The sequence below is a fragment of the Festucalex cinctus genome, chromosome 15 (assembly GCF_051991245.1).
Source record: "Festucalex cinctus isolate MCC-2025b chromosome 15, RoL_Fcin_1.0, whole genome shotgun sequence".
Classification (NCBI taxonomy): Eukaryota; Metazoa; Chordata; class Actinopteri; order Syngnathiformes; family Syngnathidae; genus Festucalex; species Festucalex cinctus.
The window spans coordinates 2,367,349-2,388,011 of record NC_135425.1 but is presented as its reverse complement, the minus strand read 5'-3'; the positions used below and the strand labels follow the sequence as shown (position 1 = coordinate 2,388,011).

Here is a 20,663-nt window from a genome sequence, read left to right as displayed (position 1 = left end):
GTCTACTTTTTAATTTTTTTTTTAAGTTTGCTTCTTCTAAAGCAAATTCTCTGCAGTTGCATACATATTCCACTGCCCAGACAGGATCTAAGCTTGGTTAGCTCTGCAGGTGGTCACCCAACCACCAACAAAGCTCTTTTGAAGCCGCTGACCAGGTGACAAAGGAATTTATGCGTCTGCCGAAGGAGTGTATTCAAGCCCGTCTTCCCGGAGCCCGAACAAATGGCTCCAATGATTTGGAATACACAAACGACTGATCAAAGGAATGTTCATGACTTCTTATCAATCACAAAGGATATTCTGGCGTCTCGCCCTTCCAAACAGGCACTCCTGGAACGTCTAGACGGAGCAACAGCATCGTCAAGTGGTGAAACTTGGAACTATCCTTAGTGCCAATTCATATAAGTAACCGCATTTCACACATTTATACCATGATAATTCTTGACAGATAACTGAACTACGAATGATTCATGTTATGTCTTTGTGTGTATGAACATCCTATTTCATTTGTACTCCATAAGGAATGAAATGTAATCAATATCTTTCAGTTCAGTCAGATTAGACAAGTAGAAGTTACCTCACAAGTTAGTTTATGATGTATTAATTACGATGTGTGTTAAACGGGTTGTGTGGGAAAACTGATTTGCCAGACTGACCAAATTTAATGCCAAATTATTAATCCCTTTAATAATTTTTTTATAAAGTCTGCGCGAGCAAACAGAAGGGTGTGCCACCACTTACTGAAGCCCCGCCCATAGACTTTAAAAAGACGAGGGGACCCCCTCGCTCCCTCTCTTGCCTCTTCCTCTACCAAAAACTCCTCTTCCAACATCATCATCCTCAGGCTAACGACCTGCAAGTTCCCCAGCCTGCTTGAACTCTTTGTTCCAAGAAACTTGATAACACGTGGCCCCTTTTTTTTTCCTGCCAGCAATCCTTGCCGAGAGCAGACACTCGCTCCACGCCACGCCAAAGCAGGTGCAAACTACAACGCTGACCCCAAAGACTCTTTTACTCCTTTTTTTTTCCTTGTTTTTTTTCACCATCGGTGATTGCCCGCCAGCGGCGAACTCCGCGGCCCCGGGGTACACTTGCAACGTACCGCCGGACTCAAATTTGTGCACCTAAGCCGCCCCGCACCACCTGCTATTCGGTGGCGCCCCGCCGCAGTGCTAGCTCACCTCCAACGGCTGGCCTTCCCCGTACGCAGGCGCGTAGCGGACCGAGCTCCAACACCTGGAGTCGGACAGCTGTCCGGCAGAACCAACCTTGCCGGAGAATCAACCTCGCCGAGTCGCCGACCAATCAAGGCGCAACTACGTCAGCCCCCGAGCGGCTTCCTTGCCCACCTGTGGAATAGCCCCTTTTTTTTTTTGATTTTCTTGCCTTTCTCAACGAGCATTGACTATTTTTTTCCCCCTTTTTCACAAGACCTTTTTGCTCGCTTCGACGCAAACGATTCTCGTAAGTGTGCGTTTGATTTCTACCTCGGCGTATCCACTGTGTGCCACTTACGTTTGAAACATATCACAAATCTGCCAGGTCAAATTTCTCTTTTCCCTGTTTCCTTATTCATTCGCATTCCTTCCTTATTTTCATTCGCTTTATTTTATTTCTTTTCTTCTGACGGTAGAATAGTTAGATAGGCAGTGTTTTGATTCCGTAGTGTAGCAATCGTGAATAAATGTATGTTTTATTAACTCTATTCCGCCTAAGTCATCTGTGTTTCCGAGTGGATTATTATTCTTTTGTTAGTACAACGAACCACTGAATATCGAGTGTGGCGATTTTAGACTATAAATGACTGATGAAGGAAGGATTTTGGTCGTTGTTTGCTCCTGTTAACCCAAAGCAAAACCAACGTGGTGCTCCTAGAGGTCATCGAGGTAAATATAATTTACCTCTGTAACGTCCAGATTATTAATTCGTCCAAAAGACGACCCAATTATCGCTACACAAGTGTGGCTATTGTTTACAAATAGAACTATACACTGTTGTTATCGGGTGAACTCAACTCTCCAGCTTGAACCCCATGTGATCTTGTGGTCTGTCGGGAGTAGATTTCCAGACACGCAAGGCGGTGCGAATTGCAGTCCTTGTGGCGCCCGTACGGCCGCCGTACGGAAAACGCACCGCAGCCGTTCCACAGTCAGTGTGAATTGGGCTTCACGCTATTTGGTGTGTTGGTGTAGCCCTGAGTGTGACGCCATATGGAAAGACCTAGAGCAAAATCAAATAGATATATCTCTACAATCTTTACTGGTGGACAAGACTCTCCTTAAGAAATACATGGACATGCTCCCTAAGTGGACTAGCCTCCCTCTGCACATCTGGCAAAAGAAATTTAAAGATCAGAACTTTGAAAGGAATGTTAGAAAGCTACGTTGGGTGACCTACGACTCAGATTTTACACCAGCAAAACTAGATTGTACATTTAGACTTTGAGTAAATAAAGGCCTCACCACTTTTTGTTTAATATCCACCAGTAATGGGCTTGTCACTTTCCAAGAACTTAAAGACACCAATAATCTGGAGAAACTGGACTTTTTCAGATATCTTGAACTACGAACAAATTTTGATAAGAATATCAAAACTGCTGAAGAGGAGGCATTGAGTCTTTCCAATATATTTGTTGATGCCTTCAAAAGTAAAATCAGTAAAACACTGATTTCTAAGATCTATAACTCCTTACAGCAGGAAAAGGGTCTGTCCACAATGTATATTAAATTGAGATGGGAGAGGGACGCCAATATAAAGTTAACTGAAGATGACTGGCTGAACATTTGTAGGATGCAGTCTTCCACCTCCAGCTCAAATCTATGGAGAGAATTTTCCTGGAAAAATATTTTAAGGTATTTCATAACACCAAAAAGCAAAGCAATACAGGGTCATAAACCAGAGCTGGGTCAGTGTTGGAGACTGTGTGGCAACATGTCTGCTGGTCATTTTCACATTTTTTGGGAATGTCCCACTATTTCCTCCTACTGGTCGGATGTGGTAACAGCAATTGGTTCAATAATCCAATTTAAACTTGATCTTAATTTCAGTGTCATATACCTGGGTAATGTGCCAATTGAGATGAAAAAACAGGATCGATATTTACTACAAATACTTCTAGCGAGTGGCAGAAAGGCATTGACTAAGAAGTGGCTGAATAAGGACCCACCAACAATCAAATGGAAGGAAATATTCAGGAAATCTACACTATGAAACAACTGACATTTTCCTTGAGACATTCCTACGCGAAAGGAGAAAAATACTGGAAGAACTGGAAATCGTATTGGAACATGACATGAATCGAAAAGAGAAACAACAATTGGACACACTAAATTTGAGGACAGTAAATGACATTCTGAGATGCAATGGACCCACAAATCTTTATTGCATTACATGACTTGACCACTATTTTTATTTGTATATGATAATTTGTAACCATCAGTTACTCCTCGGGCATAAATAAAAAAATTAAATAAAATAAAAAAGTCAAGACATACATGAGCAAAACGAGAAGAATCCAGTGTCATACAACCACTTTGCCCTTAATCTCCATTTTAGTGCTTTCGCTGGCCTTGCTGGGTTGCTGCTCTCGCAGTGTGATGTACGAATACACCAGGCTGGCTGCAATGCTGCCGATACAAAAATATACAGTACAAATGTCACAATATGTGAAATTTGCAACGTACATATACCCTATTTACTCAGATAATATTGAGAGCAAGAGCAACGGATAACACAAAAATATTCTACAGATTACTGATCCCTCTTTGTGTTTGCAATAAACAAATCCTGTTTTTATTTTTCGCCCAAAGATGAACATTATAAAACAAAAAAAGGTGGTTTCTGGAGGCCCAAAAAGTAGGATTTTAAAGATGACATTTAATATTTATTTTAAAATAAAAAAACTAGGTAGTGCGAGATACTTCCTGTTTTTTTTTTTTTGCATTCAATTTTAAACCGTCTCAAACTAAACAAGCGTGCCGCCATCTTGTGGTCTATCATGGAACTACACATGACAGCGACCATTTTCCATCCACCCACCTACCTACCAACCTACCTACCGAACAATGTTCCCTCTAATTTCCGTGTGACTGTGCATTCACTCAAACTTCTTGAGCATTCGATGGATTACGGTGAGCGACATCCATGGACAGACTCACAATGCCACCTATTCACCACAGTGAGAAGCAGACCCGTCACCAGAGCCCAGGCTTAAGGGGGGCACATGAAATGCATGGGCGGGCCCAATTATTATGAATACCATACTGACAGCATTAACTTGCCCAATATATTTGGATAAATTTATGTAGCACTGTCGTGCATCAATCCATTGAATGGCGTCCGCTGACAGTATTATCATAGAGCCCATTTACAGTACACACACATAAAGTTAGTCTGCAGTGGCGTCGTGACACGCAGCGAGGAGGTAGGACTCAGACGCAGAGTGTAAGTTGGCCAACAAGGCTGCAGCTTTAATGAATCGAACCAAAAAACACCTCTCAAAGAGGGAAAAAAGGCAGAACAAAAAGAGCTCCAAACTGGAGATAAAACAAGGGCACTCAAAAACAGGGACAACTAAAGGCGCTCCGCTAGGGAGGAAAACAAGGGGCAAACTAAGGGCGCAAGACAAGGCAAGGCAAGGCAAGGCAAGGCAAGACATCGAACAAGAACTGTGGATCAAGGACTGTGAGGACGCTTCCATGCACTGAGATGTGACACTTCGGCACTGAGGGAATGATTCAGGTGGCTTTTATGTCCGGGTTGATTGGGAACAGGTGGTGGTAATCATGGGCGTGGACCGGTAATCAGTGAGCTGCAGGAAGGGTAAGTGACCTGGGGTGAGATGAGAGTTAGTATTTTCAAAATAAAACAGGAACCTGACTGTGACAAATAAAAGCATGACCCGCCACTTTGGTGGCGGCGTGACACGTCGTGAGTACGTTGACGCCGCAGCCATATTGGATGAGGCAAAGTGAAGCTATTTGTAAAGATGCCTCCTTCTGTTTCTCCTTGCAGATGTATCATCAAACCACAACTCATTGGATTAATAAGGAATTATTACCTTTGATTATATTATCACATTCAAAGACAATCTTACTATTTTTGCCGATGTAATGGCAAATACAATTGCCACATCCAATAGGGCGGATGTGCTGACATATTGCTTCGAACTGGTCACCTGTTTGAACGATGTTTGCAGCAGAATTAAAAAGAAAAAAGGAAAACTAAATCCTACCTCATTGTAGATGCCAAAACGATATGTGGGTCCCGTAGTTTTTTTCTTTTTCCAAGTGACTCTTTATTTGCCGACATGAAAGTAGTTTGTAGTATGTCCCTCCTCACTTGTCTTGTGCGCCAGCGTCCTCAGAAACTTGCAGCTTCACTTGTACAAAATGTACATGACTCTTGCATTGCACGCCAACATTGACATATTTGTCGCGTATGCGTATAAGTCAGCGTAAGGCATACCTAGCATTATTTTCAGTAAGACTGTGATGGCTGTTGCAGATAAGACAATCAAATAAAACCATACCACTATTTCTTCATATTGTGACATCTTGCAAGTATGCCGCCAGAAAACGTTACTTGTACAAACGGCCACCGTTGGCCGTAGCCGATGCCAAAAACAAGAACAATTCGGTGAGTGGCAAGCATTACAGTGTTCCCTCGTTTTCTGCTGGGGTTAGGTTCCAAAAAATACCCGCAATAAATGAAATCCGCGAAGTAGTTAGCTTTATGTTTTACAACTCTTATAAATGTTTTAAGGCTCGAAAATCCCCGACCGCACAATTTAGACACTTTTCTCATAGAGGCATTTACATGTTCTCACATTTCTCTCTTGTTCAAACATTGACAATGTTCAAACCTTCATAAATTTTTATAAAAAAGGGTATATTACTGTAAAAAAAATATGCCAAATTGCACTTAAAAAAAATCCGCGATACAGCGAGGCCGCGAAAAGTGAACCGCGTTATAGCGAGGGAAGACTGTAGTAGCAATGAACTGAAGCAGCCAACACAAACGTAACATACCTCCGACACTGCGAGACCTGTGTTGCGTTTACTGACACTCGGATATAAGAGTGCTAAACCGAATGAATGGAAAAATATAATAATAAAAAAAGAAGAACCATTTCAGAGATCCATGCCTCAAATGGGCGGGCACAATAATCTTGGTGGGCGGGCACGGACCCCTATGGCCCGCCCATGGTGACGGGTGTGGTGAGAAGTGAAGCCAGCGGCAGCCACCTTACGTTGCCAGTCACTAAACCGACCAAACTTGAAAATGTTCGTTTTCCCACAGTGTTTTCATGTCAATTTACTGTCTCCATAGTGAAATGCCGCCCTGCGTAGCGTATGGTTGTACCAATAAGACTGCAAGAAGCTCTACATGCACATTTCATTGGTATGAAATTAATGCATATATACATTTTCTCTTGCAAGCTGTGTTTGTGAGGGCTATTCCAAGACTTGTCCTTATCATCTTGTCAGAACCATGAACAATGAAATGAACGCAAAGGCCATCAGGACAAAATTGGCTGTGAAATGTAAACCCAACTGAGTCCATTTACATACAGTAAGCTAGGTACAGTATGTAACAAAAAAATTCGAACCACTTGTACATCATGTGTTTGGCGATTAGATTCAGTCCTAGTTAGGGCCCGAGCAGTGCATTCACTGTGATCATACTTTTTGGCCCTTTGCAAACAGTTTTCATCTGATTGACTTCAAACTTGGCATGTATCATCTCAAGACCTCAGACAACAAATGGGCAAAAAATCTAGACTTTTCGAAATACCATATGACGGGGGCCAGGGCATCAAATATTGTCTTTAAAATTTCAATTGTCCAGAAAGAGCAAATGCTTAACTCATTTACTACCAAAAACGTATAAATACGTTTTTTTAATTGTTCTAAGTGTCACAAAGACATATTTATACGTTTTTTTGTTTTTTTTATGCTCAAGCATACAGAAGGCTTTGATGCAGCCTCTCAACTGCAAAGAACGGTTGCAGAAATGATAGTTATTACACAAACGGCCAGCAGAGCAAAGGAGATCAACCAGGGCCATGTAGAAAATAAGCTCAATTACTTGCAATTTTAAATAGATTTGTGAAAACTGATGAAATTTAGCTCTCTTCTAATGCTAATTGCTGCAAAACGGAAACAGATAACATACTTTTTTTTTTCTGATGACAGAAGAGACTTTAATCTTTCTTTTGTGGTTTTATAGCAATAGAACACAATATTCTGTGGGCCTTGCAAAATCAGTCAAAATCCAGTAAAACAGCCGGGAGCGAACGGGACTGCTTCTGTGAAAATGGCTGGGAGTGATAATAACTCCCATGATCAAGCTCCAAAAAATCTCAAACTTCTCATGCAACTTAATAGTCACGGCCTGAAAACATCTATTACAATAAAATTAAGTTATACATATAGCGCCACCTAGTGGTTATTATACCGTTATTATGCCATTTTCAAAGAATATCCGCTTCCAATGTGCCAGTACCCCATCGTGCCAGTACCCCATTGTGCAAGTACCCCAACGTGGCCCGGGCTGCGAGGCCCGCAGCTCTAGTTATTATTATACTTTATTATTATTATTATGTTATTATTAGTATGTTATGTTTTTAATGCACACACACATTGAGTTCCTCCACATATTGACTTGTTTCACAGGCATATTACGTTCCCCTTCATCTGACAATTAGTGTAGATTTTAAACATAGAAGGGCCAAAACATCCCTAATGAAAATTAAATTGCACTAAAAAAAAACTAGCCACGAGAGGGTGCTAGAACTGCACAAATGGAAATCAACCAGACTTGTTTTTTAACAGATGTGTTACATTTAAATATCTTGAACATGACGACGACGATATTGTGGCAGTTTTAATATCACAATATCACGATATTATGCTTATCGTTACATCATTAATATTTAGGAGAGTACCGGCACTTATTTTATTTTCACTGAAAACACTGATTTTGGCTATTGTACGCAAATGATGCAAAGATGATTGGACAACTTTATTGATATGAGTTATGAAAGTAAAGTCTGAATCAAAGAAGACACCTAAGTTTCTGTCTGTGGAAGTGAAATTATCAGTAAATGAGGTAAGGCTGGATTTAATATTTTGAGTGGTATTTAGGAGGTTGAATAGTATGAATTCAGATTTTGAATTGTTGAATTGGATGAAGTTGTGAGCCATCCAGCAACTGATGTCTGAGAGGCAGTCTTTTACAGCTGCTAGGATTCATAGGATCCTCTGGTCTCAGGGCAAGGTATATCTGTGTGTCGTCTGCGTAGCGATGGAAGGACATGTTGTGGTGCTCAATAATTTGGTCAAGAGACAGCATGTAAATTGAAAATAATATTGGGCCAAAACCGAACCTTGTGGTACACCACAGGTAAGGGTGGAAGTGGTTGAACAGTGTTTGCCTATGGTGACTGCAAATGTTCGCTCTAAGAGATAAGAATAAAACCAACTTTGTGCAGTATCCCTGATCCCCAACCAGTGTTTAAGACAATCAATTAAAATATGGTGGTCGACTGTGTCAAAAGCAGCACTGAGATCCAGCAAAATGAGTATTGAGCCCTCCCCATTGTCAGCTGTTAAAAGCATTTGTTTCTCTGAGGGTGGTGTATACATATAAATGTATATGAATTGAACATTTCAATTTTTTGTTTGTTTTAGATACTACAGCCAGTCCTTCTACTGTAGACAAGATGATGATGATCTCATATTCAACAATCATGTCACTGAAGGACTAAAATGATCAATTGCTATGAATTATTATGCTGAATTACTCTTCTTCAGGGCGGCACGGTGGTTGAGTGGTTAGCACGTCCGCCTCCCAGTAATGGGGACGCAAGATCGAGTCCAGCCTTCCTGGGTGGAGTTTGCATGTTCTCCCCGTGCCTGCGTGGGTCTTCGCCGGGTACTCCAGTCTCCTCCCACATTCCAAAGATATGCATGGCAGGTTAATTCAGCGCTCCAAATTGTCCCTAGGTGTGCTTGTGAGTGTGTGTATGAGTGGTTGTTCGTCTCTGTGTGCCCTGCGATTGGCTGGCAACCAGTTCAGGGTCTACCCCGCCTACTGCCCAAAGCCAGCTGGAATAGGCTCCAGCACCCCTTGTGAGGAGCAAGCGGTTAAGAAAATGGATGGATGGATGAATGGATGGATGGTCTTCTTCATCCATATTAACTGTATTCAACTTTATTCGCACTAAAACAACAGTGGAAGCTGCTGAAAAAATGCACTTTATAGAACACGCGACAACAAAATCACACACAAGCTCATGGACAAATGAGTTGAGGTGTATAATATTTATATTTATTTTACCAATAATATCAGGATTTCTGACACGTTTTTTATGCATTTGTATTTATTTACGACAGGACTCTCCTAGAAAAAAAGGCAGCCATTAATTTCCTCAGCAGCAAAGAAAGATAAGTGCTATGCTAGCCCTTCAGACCCCAGGGTCACTGCTTGAAGGTCTCCTTTGGTGGAAGTGTACTTCTACCTCCATTCTTGTAGGTCACCTTATGTTCCTGCCTTTTCTGGAAGAAAATATTCAGGACAGCCATTTCCATCCTTCCACCACCATTCTCCTTATCTTTCCTTTCCTTCCAGATGACACACCAAGGACTGTCCTACCTGTCTGTCTGATCGCATTTGCTGTAGTTGTCCAGTTATCTGGGAGCACATCCTCACCACCTAGAGCCTTTCTCAACTCCTTCCTGAAAGTCATACAACACTCTTCCTTTTTCAGGTTCTATCATTTCATCCTCTGCTCTGCCCTTGCTCTCTTTGTCTTCCTCACCACCAGAGTCATCTTACACGCAACCTTCCTATGCTGTCTGGCTACAATCTCACCTACTACTACGTTGCAGTCGCTGATCTCCTTCAAATTACACCGTCTACACAAGATGTAGATGTGTACTTCTACCTCAACTCTTGTACGTCACCCTATGTTCCTGCCACTTCTGGAAGAAAATATTCACGACAGCCATTTCCATCCTTTTTGAAAAATCAACCACCAGCTGTCCTTCTGCATTCCTCTTCTGGATACCAAACCTGCCCATCACCTCCTCATCTCCTCTGTTTCCTGCACCAACATGTCCATTGATGTCTGCACCAATGACAACTCTCTCACTTCTAGGGATGCTCTGCATCGTTTCATCAAGTTCCAACCAAAAGTTCTCATTCTCATCCAATTTTGAAATGTTCAAAATTTTTGTCACGACAAAATTTCGCGACCGGGCCTTGAACTATGCGCAAACTGTTCGTGAACTCGTCGGGACGATGCGGGAAGGATGCGATCCAGTGCGTGGCAGTGCGCGCCTTGGATGGGCCCTCCCCGGCGCCTGCGGCGCGCCGAGAAGACGATCAAGCTTGACTATACTAGAGGAAGTTTAACAAGGTTTCCGTGGGTGAACCTGTGGAAGGATTATTACCGGAGAAAGAGGGCAAGTGAGCCCGCACGGGCGGAGGCGCCTTCGAACGAGAGGCCGAGGGCGCGCGGCTGGCTGGCTCGGTTTACCCCCCCCCTTCCCCACGTCCACTCAACCTTGGTCCCAGCCCGCGGCCGGGGTGGGGACACCTCCCACCCACCGCCGGTGCCTGCGGTGGCCACCTTGGAACCCGACAGCAGACGGGTACGCAACTGGGTTGGGGAGGCCCCCTTTTTATATGGCGTGCCCAAGTCGGCACGACACCGTCCGAATTGTGCGAACCCGTTGTACAAATGCGGGAAGTGCGTAAACTATGCGCAAACTATGCACAAACTATGCGTGAACTCGTCGTGTCAGTTCGTGTCAATGTGGACACGAATGGTCACGAATTCGTGAACTCGTCGTGAACTATGCATGAACTAGTCGTGAACTAGTCGTGAACAGTGCGGGAACCACCCAGTTCGTGCCCCAAAATGACACGACAGAATCGTGCCCAAAAGTTGTGCAAGTGTCAGGCCGCCTTAACCCTAAATAAGGGTGATCAAAAGTGTGGAAGAGTTGCCAAATTTAAGAGCTAAAGAGAAAACAGCAACTCTGTATTCTCTGACCCAAATGGAATTGATTGACCCTGATAAGAACTGTTACAATAACAAGATGCGAAAGAATCGTTTCTCTATTGAAGATTAATATACCAACTCAATTAAATTGGATGGCGTGTGTTTTTCATAACATGACTGGAGTAATTGCTTTGCTGACATTGCTGTTTGTGTTGATGGAGCAGAAGAATCCACTGAGTTATGGGTGAATTACAGTGGCAGAGCTGTACATGAGAAATATGCCACACATTTTTAAGGTGAATACACAAGTTTTTTGTGTTCATTGTGTAATAAGGATTAGCACTGTGTCCCACCGCGGACCGGTTCATACAAATCCCCAACTGTCCGGCAGTTGACCGGCAACCCAGTAGGAGGGTGGGTGATGTTCAGCAGCTGATTAATCAAAAGGCTACAACAACAAACACAAATCCACTATATATTTTCATGTACCTGTTAGGGATGTCACGATAAGGGCAATATCGTATATTGTGATATTAAAACTGCCACAATATCGTCGTCGTCGTCATGTTCACAATATTTATAAGGAACACATCTGTTAAAAAAGAAAAGTCAGGTTGATTTCCATTTGTGCACTTCTAGCACCCTCTAGTAGCTAGGTTATTAGTGCAATTTAATTTTCATTAGGGATGTTTTTGGCCTTCTAGGTTTAAAATCTATGCTAATTGTCAGAAAAAGGGGAACCTAATTTGCTTGTGAAGCGATCAATGTGTGCTTGCATTAGCAAGTAAGTGCCTCAATATTGTTATTAGTGATTGTAGGCTGTTTATATGCATTGCTCTATGTACAAAAGCACAATATTGTGCATTGTGATATTTTTTAAATATCGCCAACCCTCCCACAATATCGTGATAATTATCGTATCGTTACCTTCATATCGTGATAATATCGTAGTGTGATGTTTGGATATTGTTACATCCCTAGTACCTGTCCTAGCAGCACAAACACAATAACAAGGGTAAACAACAATGCTTTAATATGGCGAGGTCACTAATGGTAATGCTTATGAAAGATACGAGCAACACTAATACTGGGTTTTTTGTAGATATAACAATAATGTGAACTAAGCCCCATTTTTATGTAATATATGAGCAGCGCCCTCCTTAAATGTGCCAACATAACAAGGCACCACAGAAGTCCATGAGTAACTCACTCACCATAACGCTGGATTTAGAGGTGTGGGAATTACCTGTTGCTGTAAGTCCATGTACATGACTTTTTCTTCTTGGTCATAGGCTCCTGTATAGTCTCATCACGGGGCTTTTTCTCCGTTGCAAAGAAACGTTCCAAGTATGTCTGTTTTTTTTTTGTTTTTTTTACTCATTTTGCTAACTTGTCGATTAGCATCAGTGCCACGCGACTGAGATAATAAGCATCTTGACATGCCTCAAGAGTCCGTCGTAAACAGAGAGTATCTGGTCATTTTTCAAAATTAAACATTTTAAAGCCTCAGCTATTCAATTAACCGGAAGTACAGTATGTTTTTTTTTTTATTCTTTCAAATGTGCATCCCACCGCGGCCCAGTCCAAAGTAGCTCACGGCCCGGGACGGGTCCGCGGTCCGGTGGTTGGGGACCACTGGCTAAGCATGTCCGTAAAATATGTACATATTTGTAAATAATGAGAGACAAGGAAATGGTTGACCTGCGTTGTGTAAATGCAGCGCAAGCATGAAAAGTCCACAAAGTTGACTGATATTAATTTAATTTTCAATATTGTCTTGAATGTTCATATCTAGATAGCGATATAATCACGATCTATCGATCTGCCTTACCTGAGAATTTTAAAAAGTTTTGCGATTGTGTGATTGAATCGTTTTGTGAATGCATATGATATTCTTTTTCTGATATATGCTTAAATCATTTTGCTGCAGAGACCTTCCTCAGTACGGACACAAGCAGTGGCAGTCCTACTTTGGGCGGACTTTTGATGTCTACACCAAGTTGTGGAAGTTTCAGCAACAGCACAGGTTATTTCCTTCACTGGTTATTTTCCATCTTTTATTCTATCTTTAGTTTCAAAGCTGAAATTTTGCTCAATTTGTGACCTGGTATTTTTAATATGGTTATTTGATTACTGGTACATTAATTTTGCAATGAATGAAATAGCACAGATAATGACATCACCTTCTTTAAACGGCTTATATAAACAGTTTCAAGATAAACCTTACCCCTTGTACTGTACAATACATCCATCCATTCATCCATCTATTTTCCGCTTATTCCTTACAATGGGGGTACGAGCCTATCCCAAGCATATACAGCAAAATAACTGTCTTGAGTGTCTTGAGTGTAGATCGAGAGGAAGACCAAAGAGTCAGTACAGTACAGTACAGTACAGTACAGTACACAACCAAACAGTTTCATGCATATTACATACATTAAATTTCAACAGAAAGAGTATTTATTTAATGGACTGCAGAGAACCACCAAAAATCACACCTCATTAGGCTCATTGGCATGACTGAGATCCACACTCTCCAGATAGTGCATAAATGGGCCCCAAATACTTTGAAATAATTACAGTTTCCCTTTTATAATGTAGGTTATTTTTTCCATGGGTGAAGTTGTGGACAGTTCCTTAATCCAGTCGATGAACTTTGGTTTACTTGTCCTCCTCCATGAGAGTGCTATGACTTTTTTGCAAGCAAAAAACATAAATCCAGAGCAGTTATTATTTTCCCAGACATCTGATGACCATCAGGATATAATTCTAAAACAAACACATTAGGTTCAAGAGCTAGTTTCATATCCAATATGCTTTCTAAGGCTTGTTTGACCTCTTGCCAAAAGTGTTGAACTTTATTACATTCCCATACACAGTGAAAGAATGTCCCCTTTTCCACCCCACACCTGAACCACCAATCAGGGATGGCGCCATTATATTTATTAAGCTTTTCTGGTGTCACATATGTCCTCATTAACCAATTATACTGAAGTAATTTAAGTTGGGTATTGGCAGTCTTCATTTGTGCTTTAGCACATGTCTTTCCCCAATCCTCTGAAGAAAAGCTCCCCTGTAAGTTTTCCCTCCAGGCATTAAGTTTCTGTAGAGAGGACTCGGAAGATCCTGCTTCCAACATTCTGTACAACTTGGAGATGATTCCCTTTCCATAGCAATCCTTTTTCATTTCCATTTCTAAATTAGACACCTTGGGAATCAATGTGCTTTCATTTTGAGCCGATCTGATAAAGTTTCTCATCTGAAGATATTTAAATAGATGCTTGGGAGGAACATCATACTTGGCAATCAACTCATCAAATGACATCAGAGTTACACCTTCCGGACCCATGAGATCCCCTACAGTCTTCAAACCTTTTTCAGCCCAAATCCAGAACCCAGGATCGGCTCTGCCTGGAGGGAACAAAGACTTGCTCCATATCGGACTAAAGTGTGATAAGGAGGACAATTCACCCATGTATTTTTGTACCTGATACCAAATTGTAATCATATGTTTAACTATACGATTCTTTGTCTTATTTTTTAGCATTCTAACTTTTGATGAGTACAAGTACTGAGGAAGAGGGAGGGGGACAGAGCAGGATTCAATATACATCCAGAGTGGGAAACATTTATCTGTAAAATAAAACACCACAGTCCGTAATTGTGCTGCCCAGTAATACCATATAGGGTTAGGGCATTTGAGGCTGCCTCTTTCATACGGTAAGTACAAGAGTGACAGACGTAACCTTGGTCTTCTATTATTCCACAAAAAGCGAACAAAAAATGCTCTTTAAGTGTGGAAATAATTAGTAGGAGGTGGGAATGGGATGTTTTGAAACAAATATATCAGTTTAGGCATTATGTTTGTTTTAAGAACATTAATTCTTGCTATGTGATAAGGCAAGGCAAGGCAAGGCAAGTTTATTTGTATAGCACATTTCATACACAAGGCAACTCAATGTGCTTTACACGAGGAAAGACAACACATAAGCATCAAGAAACAGTAGTTAACATTCAGAGGAAGAAAAATAAATGAAAATAGGTTACAAACTAACAATCTTAAAACATTATTCAACAAACTTTAAAAAATTTAACATAAAAAAGTTTAAAATGATAAAAATAAAAATAAAAATAATAATTAAAAAAAACCCACTTAATTAAAGCTGTTTAAAAGTCCCTAATCAAAGGTATAAGAAAAAAGCAAAGTTTTTAACCTGGATTTGAAAGCATTTACACTCGGGGCTGACTTCACTTCTGTTGGCAGCCTATTCCATCTGTGTGCAGCATAATAGCTAAATGCAGCTTCTCCATGTTTGCTTCGAACTCTGGGTTCCACTATTGGCCCAAGTCTGTAGATCTCAGAGCCCTGCTGGGCTTGTACTCAATCAGCATTTCTTGGATATATTCAGGACCCAAACCATTTAGTGATTTATAGACGAGTAGCAGAACTTTAAAATCGATTCTACAGCTGACAGGGAGCCAGTGTAAATCCTTAAGTACTGGAGTAATATGTTCTGATCTTTTTGTTTTGGTCAGAACTCGAGCTGCAGCATTCTGAATGAGCTGCAATTGTCTCATGTTCTTTTGAGAGAGTCCAGTCAGAAGACCGTTACAGTAATCTAGTCTGCTGGAGATAAAAGCATGGATAAGCTTCTCTTGGTCTGCTTGAAGCATGCAGTCCTTAAGTCTGGATATGTTTTTCAGCTGGTAAAAGGCTGTTTTAGTGATGAATTTAATATGATTGCTGAAGGTCAGATCTGAGTCTATTAGTACCCCAAGATTTCGAACTTGGTCTTTAGTTTCTAAAGACAGTGACTCAAGCTGTTTTTTAACAGCAATCCTCTTTTCTTTATTGCCGAAAACAATGAGCTCCGTTTTGTTTTCGTTCAGCTGAAGGAAATTTTGGTTCATCCAGTTGTTAACTTGCTCTAGAGAATGACACAATGCGTTAATAGAACTGCTGTCATTTGGGGACATAGATAAATACAGTTGTGTGTCATCTGCATAACTTTGATAGTCAACATCGGTGTTCTGAAGCATTTGACCCAAAGGTAACATATACAGACTGAACAACAGGGGTCCAAGGACTGACCCTTGAGGGACCCCACATGTCATGGCCTTTCGATCAGATTCAAAATTTCCAATGGTCACAAAGTAACTCCTTTCCTCCAAATAGGACCTGAACCATTTAAGGACTGTTCCATTTAACCCCACCCAAGTTTCCAGCCTGTCCAACAGTATATTATGATCAATCGTGTCAAATGCTGCACTGAGGTCCAACAAGACGAGCACTGATACCTTCCCTGCATCAGTGCTCAATCTTATATCATTCAGTACTTTAATCAGAGCTGTTTCTGTACTGTGATGAGGTCGGAAACCTGACTGGAATTTATCCACAAGTCCGTTTAAGCTAAAAAAATTGCTGAGTTGATTAAAAACCACTTTTTCAACTATTTTAGTTACGAAGGGAAGGTTTGCGATTGGTCTATAATTTGCTAGCAGGGAGACATCCAGTGTTCTCTTTTTTAGAATGGGCTTGACGGCGGCTACTTTCAGACATTTAGGAAGTTCACCTGATTGAAGTGAGCAATTAATTATTTGTTGTAAATCGATCTGAACAGATTTCACAATGGTTTTGAAAAAGCCAGATGGAATTGTGTCAAGACAGCTCGTGGAAGGTTTCAATTGCTGAACCAAGTCTACTACACTATTTTGATCCACTGAGTCAAATTCTGTCATGGTAATTAAATTATTCCTAGGTGATTTTAAGTGCAGCATCGTAATAAGGGCAAAGAATTCCATCTGTCTAGTGAGGAAGTAATAGAATCATTCATGGGGGTATAATTAACCATAGCTATCTCTTTTATACATATATATATATATATATATATATATATATATATATATATATATATATATATATATATATATATATATATATATATATATATATATATATTTTAATGCCCAAATATGAAAACCACTCTACCTTTTTAAATGGGAAAGAATTTTCAGCCCTCATCCTTTCTTCTGTGTTAAGTAACATTAGAGAAGATTTTTCTTTATTTACTTTATACCCTGATATCCTTCCAAACATGTTAAGTCTCACAAAGCTGTGATAGATTTCTCCAGTTCCCTTAGAAAAAGAATAACATCATCAGCAAATAAGGAGATTTTATGTTCCTGTTGGCCTATAGATAAACCAGTTATAGATTTATGAAACCGCACTTCGATCGCTAAGATGAATAATAAGGGGGGACAAAGGACAACCTTGCCTACATCCCCATTTAATTTGAAATGGTTCAGAAATGACTCCATTTGTCACTAATTCAGCATACGGTTCATTGTAAATAAGTTCTACCCACCGACAGAAAACATCTCCACAGCCAAATCTTTTTAAAATTTCAAATAAATAGTGCCATTCAACTCTATCAAAGGCTTTCTCAGCATCCAATGATAGTAGAGCAGTGTCTATTTTCCCTTCCCAATTATGTAAAACATCCAGCACTCGTCTCACATTGTGAAATCCCTGTCTGCGTACAATAAAGCCATTCTGATCATCTGCTATAATGTCAGGTAATATTCTCTCCAGTGTCTGAGCCAAAACTTTACAAAGTATTTTTAAGTCCACATTAAGGAGGCTCATTGGTCTGAGATTTTCGCATTCAGTGCATGGTTTGCCAGGTTTGGGCAATAGAGTTATCAACGCTCCTCTCAATGAAACAGGAAGAATTCCCTTTTCAAATGAATCAGAAAACATGTCTAGAAGAGGGCTAAGGATTTTAGTTTTAAATTTTGTATATATTTCCAACGAAATTCCATCTGGGCCTGGAGCCTTGCCTACTTTCATACGGTCTATTGCTTCGGATATTTCCTCCTTTGTTATAGGAGCATCCAAATCTGCACTCGACATTCCTGGAATCTTGGGTATTAAAAGGGAGTCCAGAAAAATAGTTTGTTCATGTCCCATATGTGTTGTGTCTAAGCTATATAATTTTTCAAAAAAAAGCTTAAACGTTTTATTAGACGTTTTATTAATTCCTAAAGGGTCAACCACCATCTGTCCATCACTGTTTTTAACTGAAACAATAACTTTCTCATTCTGTAATTGTCGAAGACGCCAGGCCAGTAATTTCCCAGACTTTTCCCCTTGGTCGTAAAATGTTTGTTTGAGACGTTGGAGACGGGAAGCTGCCTTAGAGGCGGAGAGTTCATTATATTGCGTTCTCAGTAAGAGAAGTTTTCGATGGACCTCTGGACATAACGTTTGATAATATTCCCCTTCAAGGGTCGCAATCTCCGCTTTCAGCTTTTCTGTTTCATGCCAAGTCTGCTTTGCCCTATGGCTAGTAAAAGTAATTATCTGACCCCTTAAGTAAACTTTAATTGCATTGATTTGCAGTAATGTGCCACCATTGTAGCGTACCCAAAAACCATTAGTTAGTCCCTGGCGCCACCCGGTGGTTAATGGGTGTAAACACATTCAAACCCTAATTTTTGATTTCCCCCGTGTGTTGACTTGCAACTGAACGGATTGAAGCGGAAATCACGGGAAATGCATTTTAACACACGGCGTTTACAGTGCATCAAAAATTAGCAAAATATTGGATTCAGTGCATGATAATGGTGTTTCTTATTTAGCTTCAAACTGCTACACTTCACAAAAGTCAGCATGGTCGGATTTGTTTTATTTTTTTTTATGTATTAACAACCCTGGGGATATTGATGCTCCTAATTGTTTTTTCCCAGATGCTTTTTTCTTTGAATAAAAATCAAATATCCAAAAAATGGACATGGAATCGCTTAAGGGTAAGGAAGGTTACAATATGTTAAAATTGGGCAGCACATATCTGGACAACTTGACCACCACATTGCTTGTGGTGTTCCCCAGGGTCCGTATTAGGGCCAATATTATTTAATATGTACATTAATGACATGTTTAATGTGTCTCAGACATTAAAACTTATACTTTTCGCGGATGACACTAATATATTTTATAGTAGTTAATTATAATGAGCTTGTTAGTACCGTGAATAATGAACTTGACAAAATAAAAATGTGGATGGATATGAATAAATTATCGTTAAATGTAGAAAAAACTAAAACAATTATCTTTAGTAATTCTAGAATAATTTTTGAATCGCAGATAACTATAGATGGCATCCTAATTGATAATGTAAGTGAGATTAAATTTTTCGGTGTTGTAATTGATAATAAATTGTCTTGGAAAGCCCATATGAGACACACACAAAATAAAGTCTCTAAATGTCTCTCAATTATGAATAATGTAAAGTCATGTCTTGATAAGGATTCTCTCTGTACATTATATTGTACACTGGTCCTCCCTTACTTCACATATTGTGTTGAAGTGTGGGGTAACACCTACCAGTGTACAATAGAGCCATTAATCATATTACAAAAACGTGCTTTGCGGATTATACATAAAGTTGGATTTCTTGAACATACACATAATCTTTTTGCTCAGTCAAAATTATTAAAATTTAAAGATCTAGTTAAATTTAATACTTTGATAATCTTATATAAAGCATTTAATAAATTATTGCCAATTAATCTACAACAGTTATTTAAACTTAAAGTTAGTTTATAATTTGAGAGGATATGGAGAATTCATAATACCTAAATGTAGAATAAATTGTAAACGTTTTTGTGTGTCAGTATGTGGTGTGAAATATTGGAATAGTCTGGGTACTCAACATAAGCAATCCCAAAATATTTTCAGATTTAAAATGTTATAAAAATATGGTTTGGTCACAATATGTCAGAGGACCTTGAATTTATAAATACTTGGTGTAAATGTGTCCTTGCTGCTACTATTGCTGTTATTGTTTACTACTAAAGTTGATACGTATGTTTATGTCTTATTCTTGGAATATATAATGTATTACCATTGTTGGTATGAACCATAAGAATGTGATATCTGTTACTGATGATAATATCACAATTATTAGCACTTAATAATTCAGTTAATGGTATGCCATTATATTGTCTATATATTGATAAAAAACATTTTAAGATAGAAATAATGTAACTTGCAGGAAGTACTGTATATTTGTATTTTTATGGATTAGAGACGGGGGTGGGATTAAATAAATTTTCTTCTTCCCACTCCCTTTCAGGCAGAATCAAATTTTCCTCTTTTTTTTTTTTCTTTTTTTCTGTTCATATTATGAAACGGCAGTATGACTTGTTGCTGCTGTGTTCAACTGTAATACTATTGCCTGAAGATGATGATGATGATGATGATGATGATGATGAATAAAAGCAACATTGTGCAACGAGTATGAGCAATGATGTGTTTTTATACTTTTACAAAAAATACCAGTCAGGGCAACTCATTGCCTAAAAATAAAAATGGACGCTGAGCTTGACACACTCATCACACCTGGCAAAAAAAAAATCCACATGTAAAGGTTTATCATGCCATTTTCAAAGAAATTCTGCTTCCAATGTGCCAGTACCCCAACGTGCAAGTACCCCAACGTGGCCCGAGCTGCGAGGGCCCTTTATAACTGCTCGCAGCTCTAGTTAGGGCCCGAGCAGCGGCGGCACCGGTGGCGGTGCCGCTGCGAGGCCCTATCCAGTATTTTAGTCTGACGTCATTTTGTAGTTCAATCTTTCTTCCGGGTACAAG

At 39.9% G+C, this 20,663-nt stretch overlaps 1 protein-coding gene across 2 annotated transcripts in view; it reads left to right on the top strand.

The window, feature by feature from the left end:
- scai (suppressor of cancer cell invasion) overlaps window positions 1-20,663 on the top strand; it is an 836,016-nt gene that overhangs the window by 307,229 nt on the left and 508,124 nt on the right. For both annotated transcript variants that reach the window (XM_077497223.1, XM_077497222.1), the window contains exon 3: window positions 12,942-13,037. In XM_077497223.1, coding sequence (XP_077353349.1) covers window positions 12,942-13,037 — 96 coding nt within the window. The remainder of the gene's footprint in view (window positions 1-12,941; window positions 13,038-20,663) is intronic.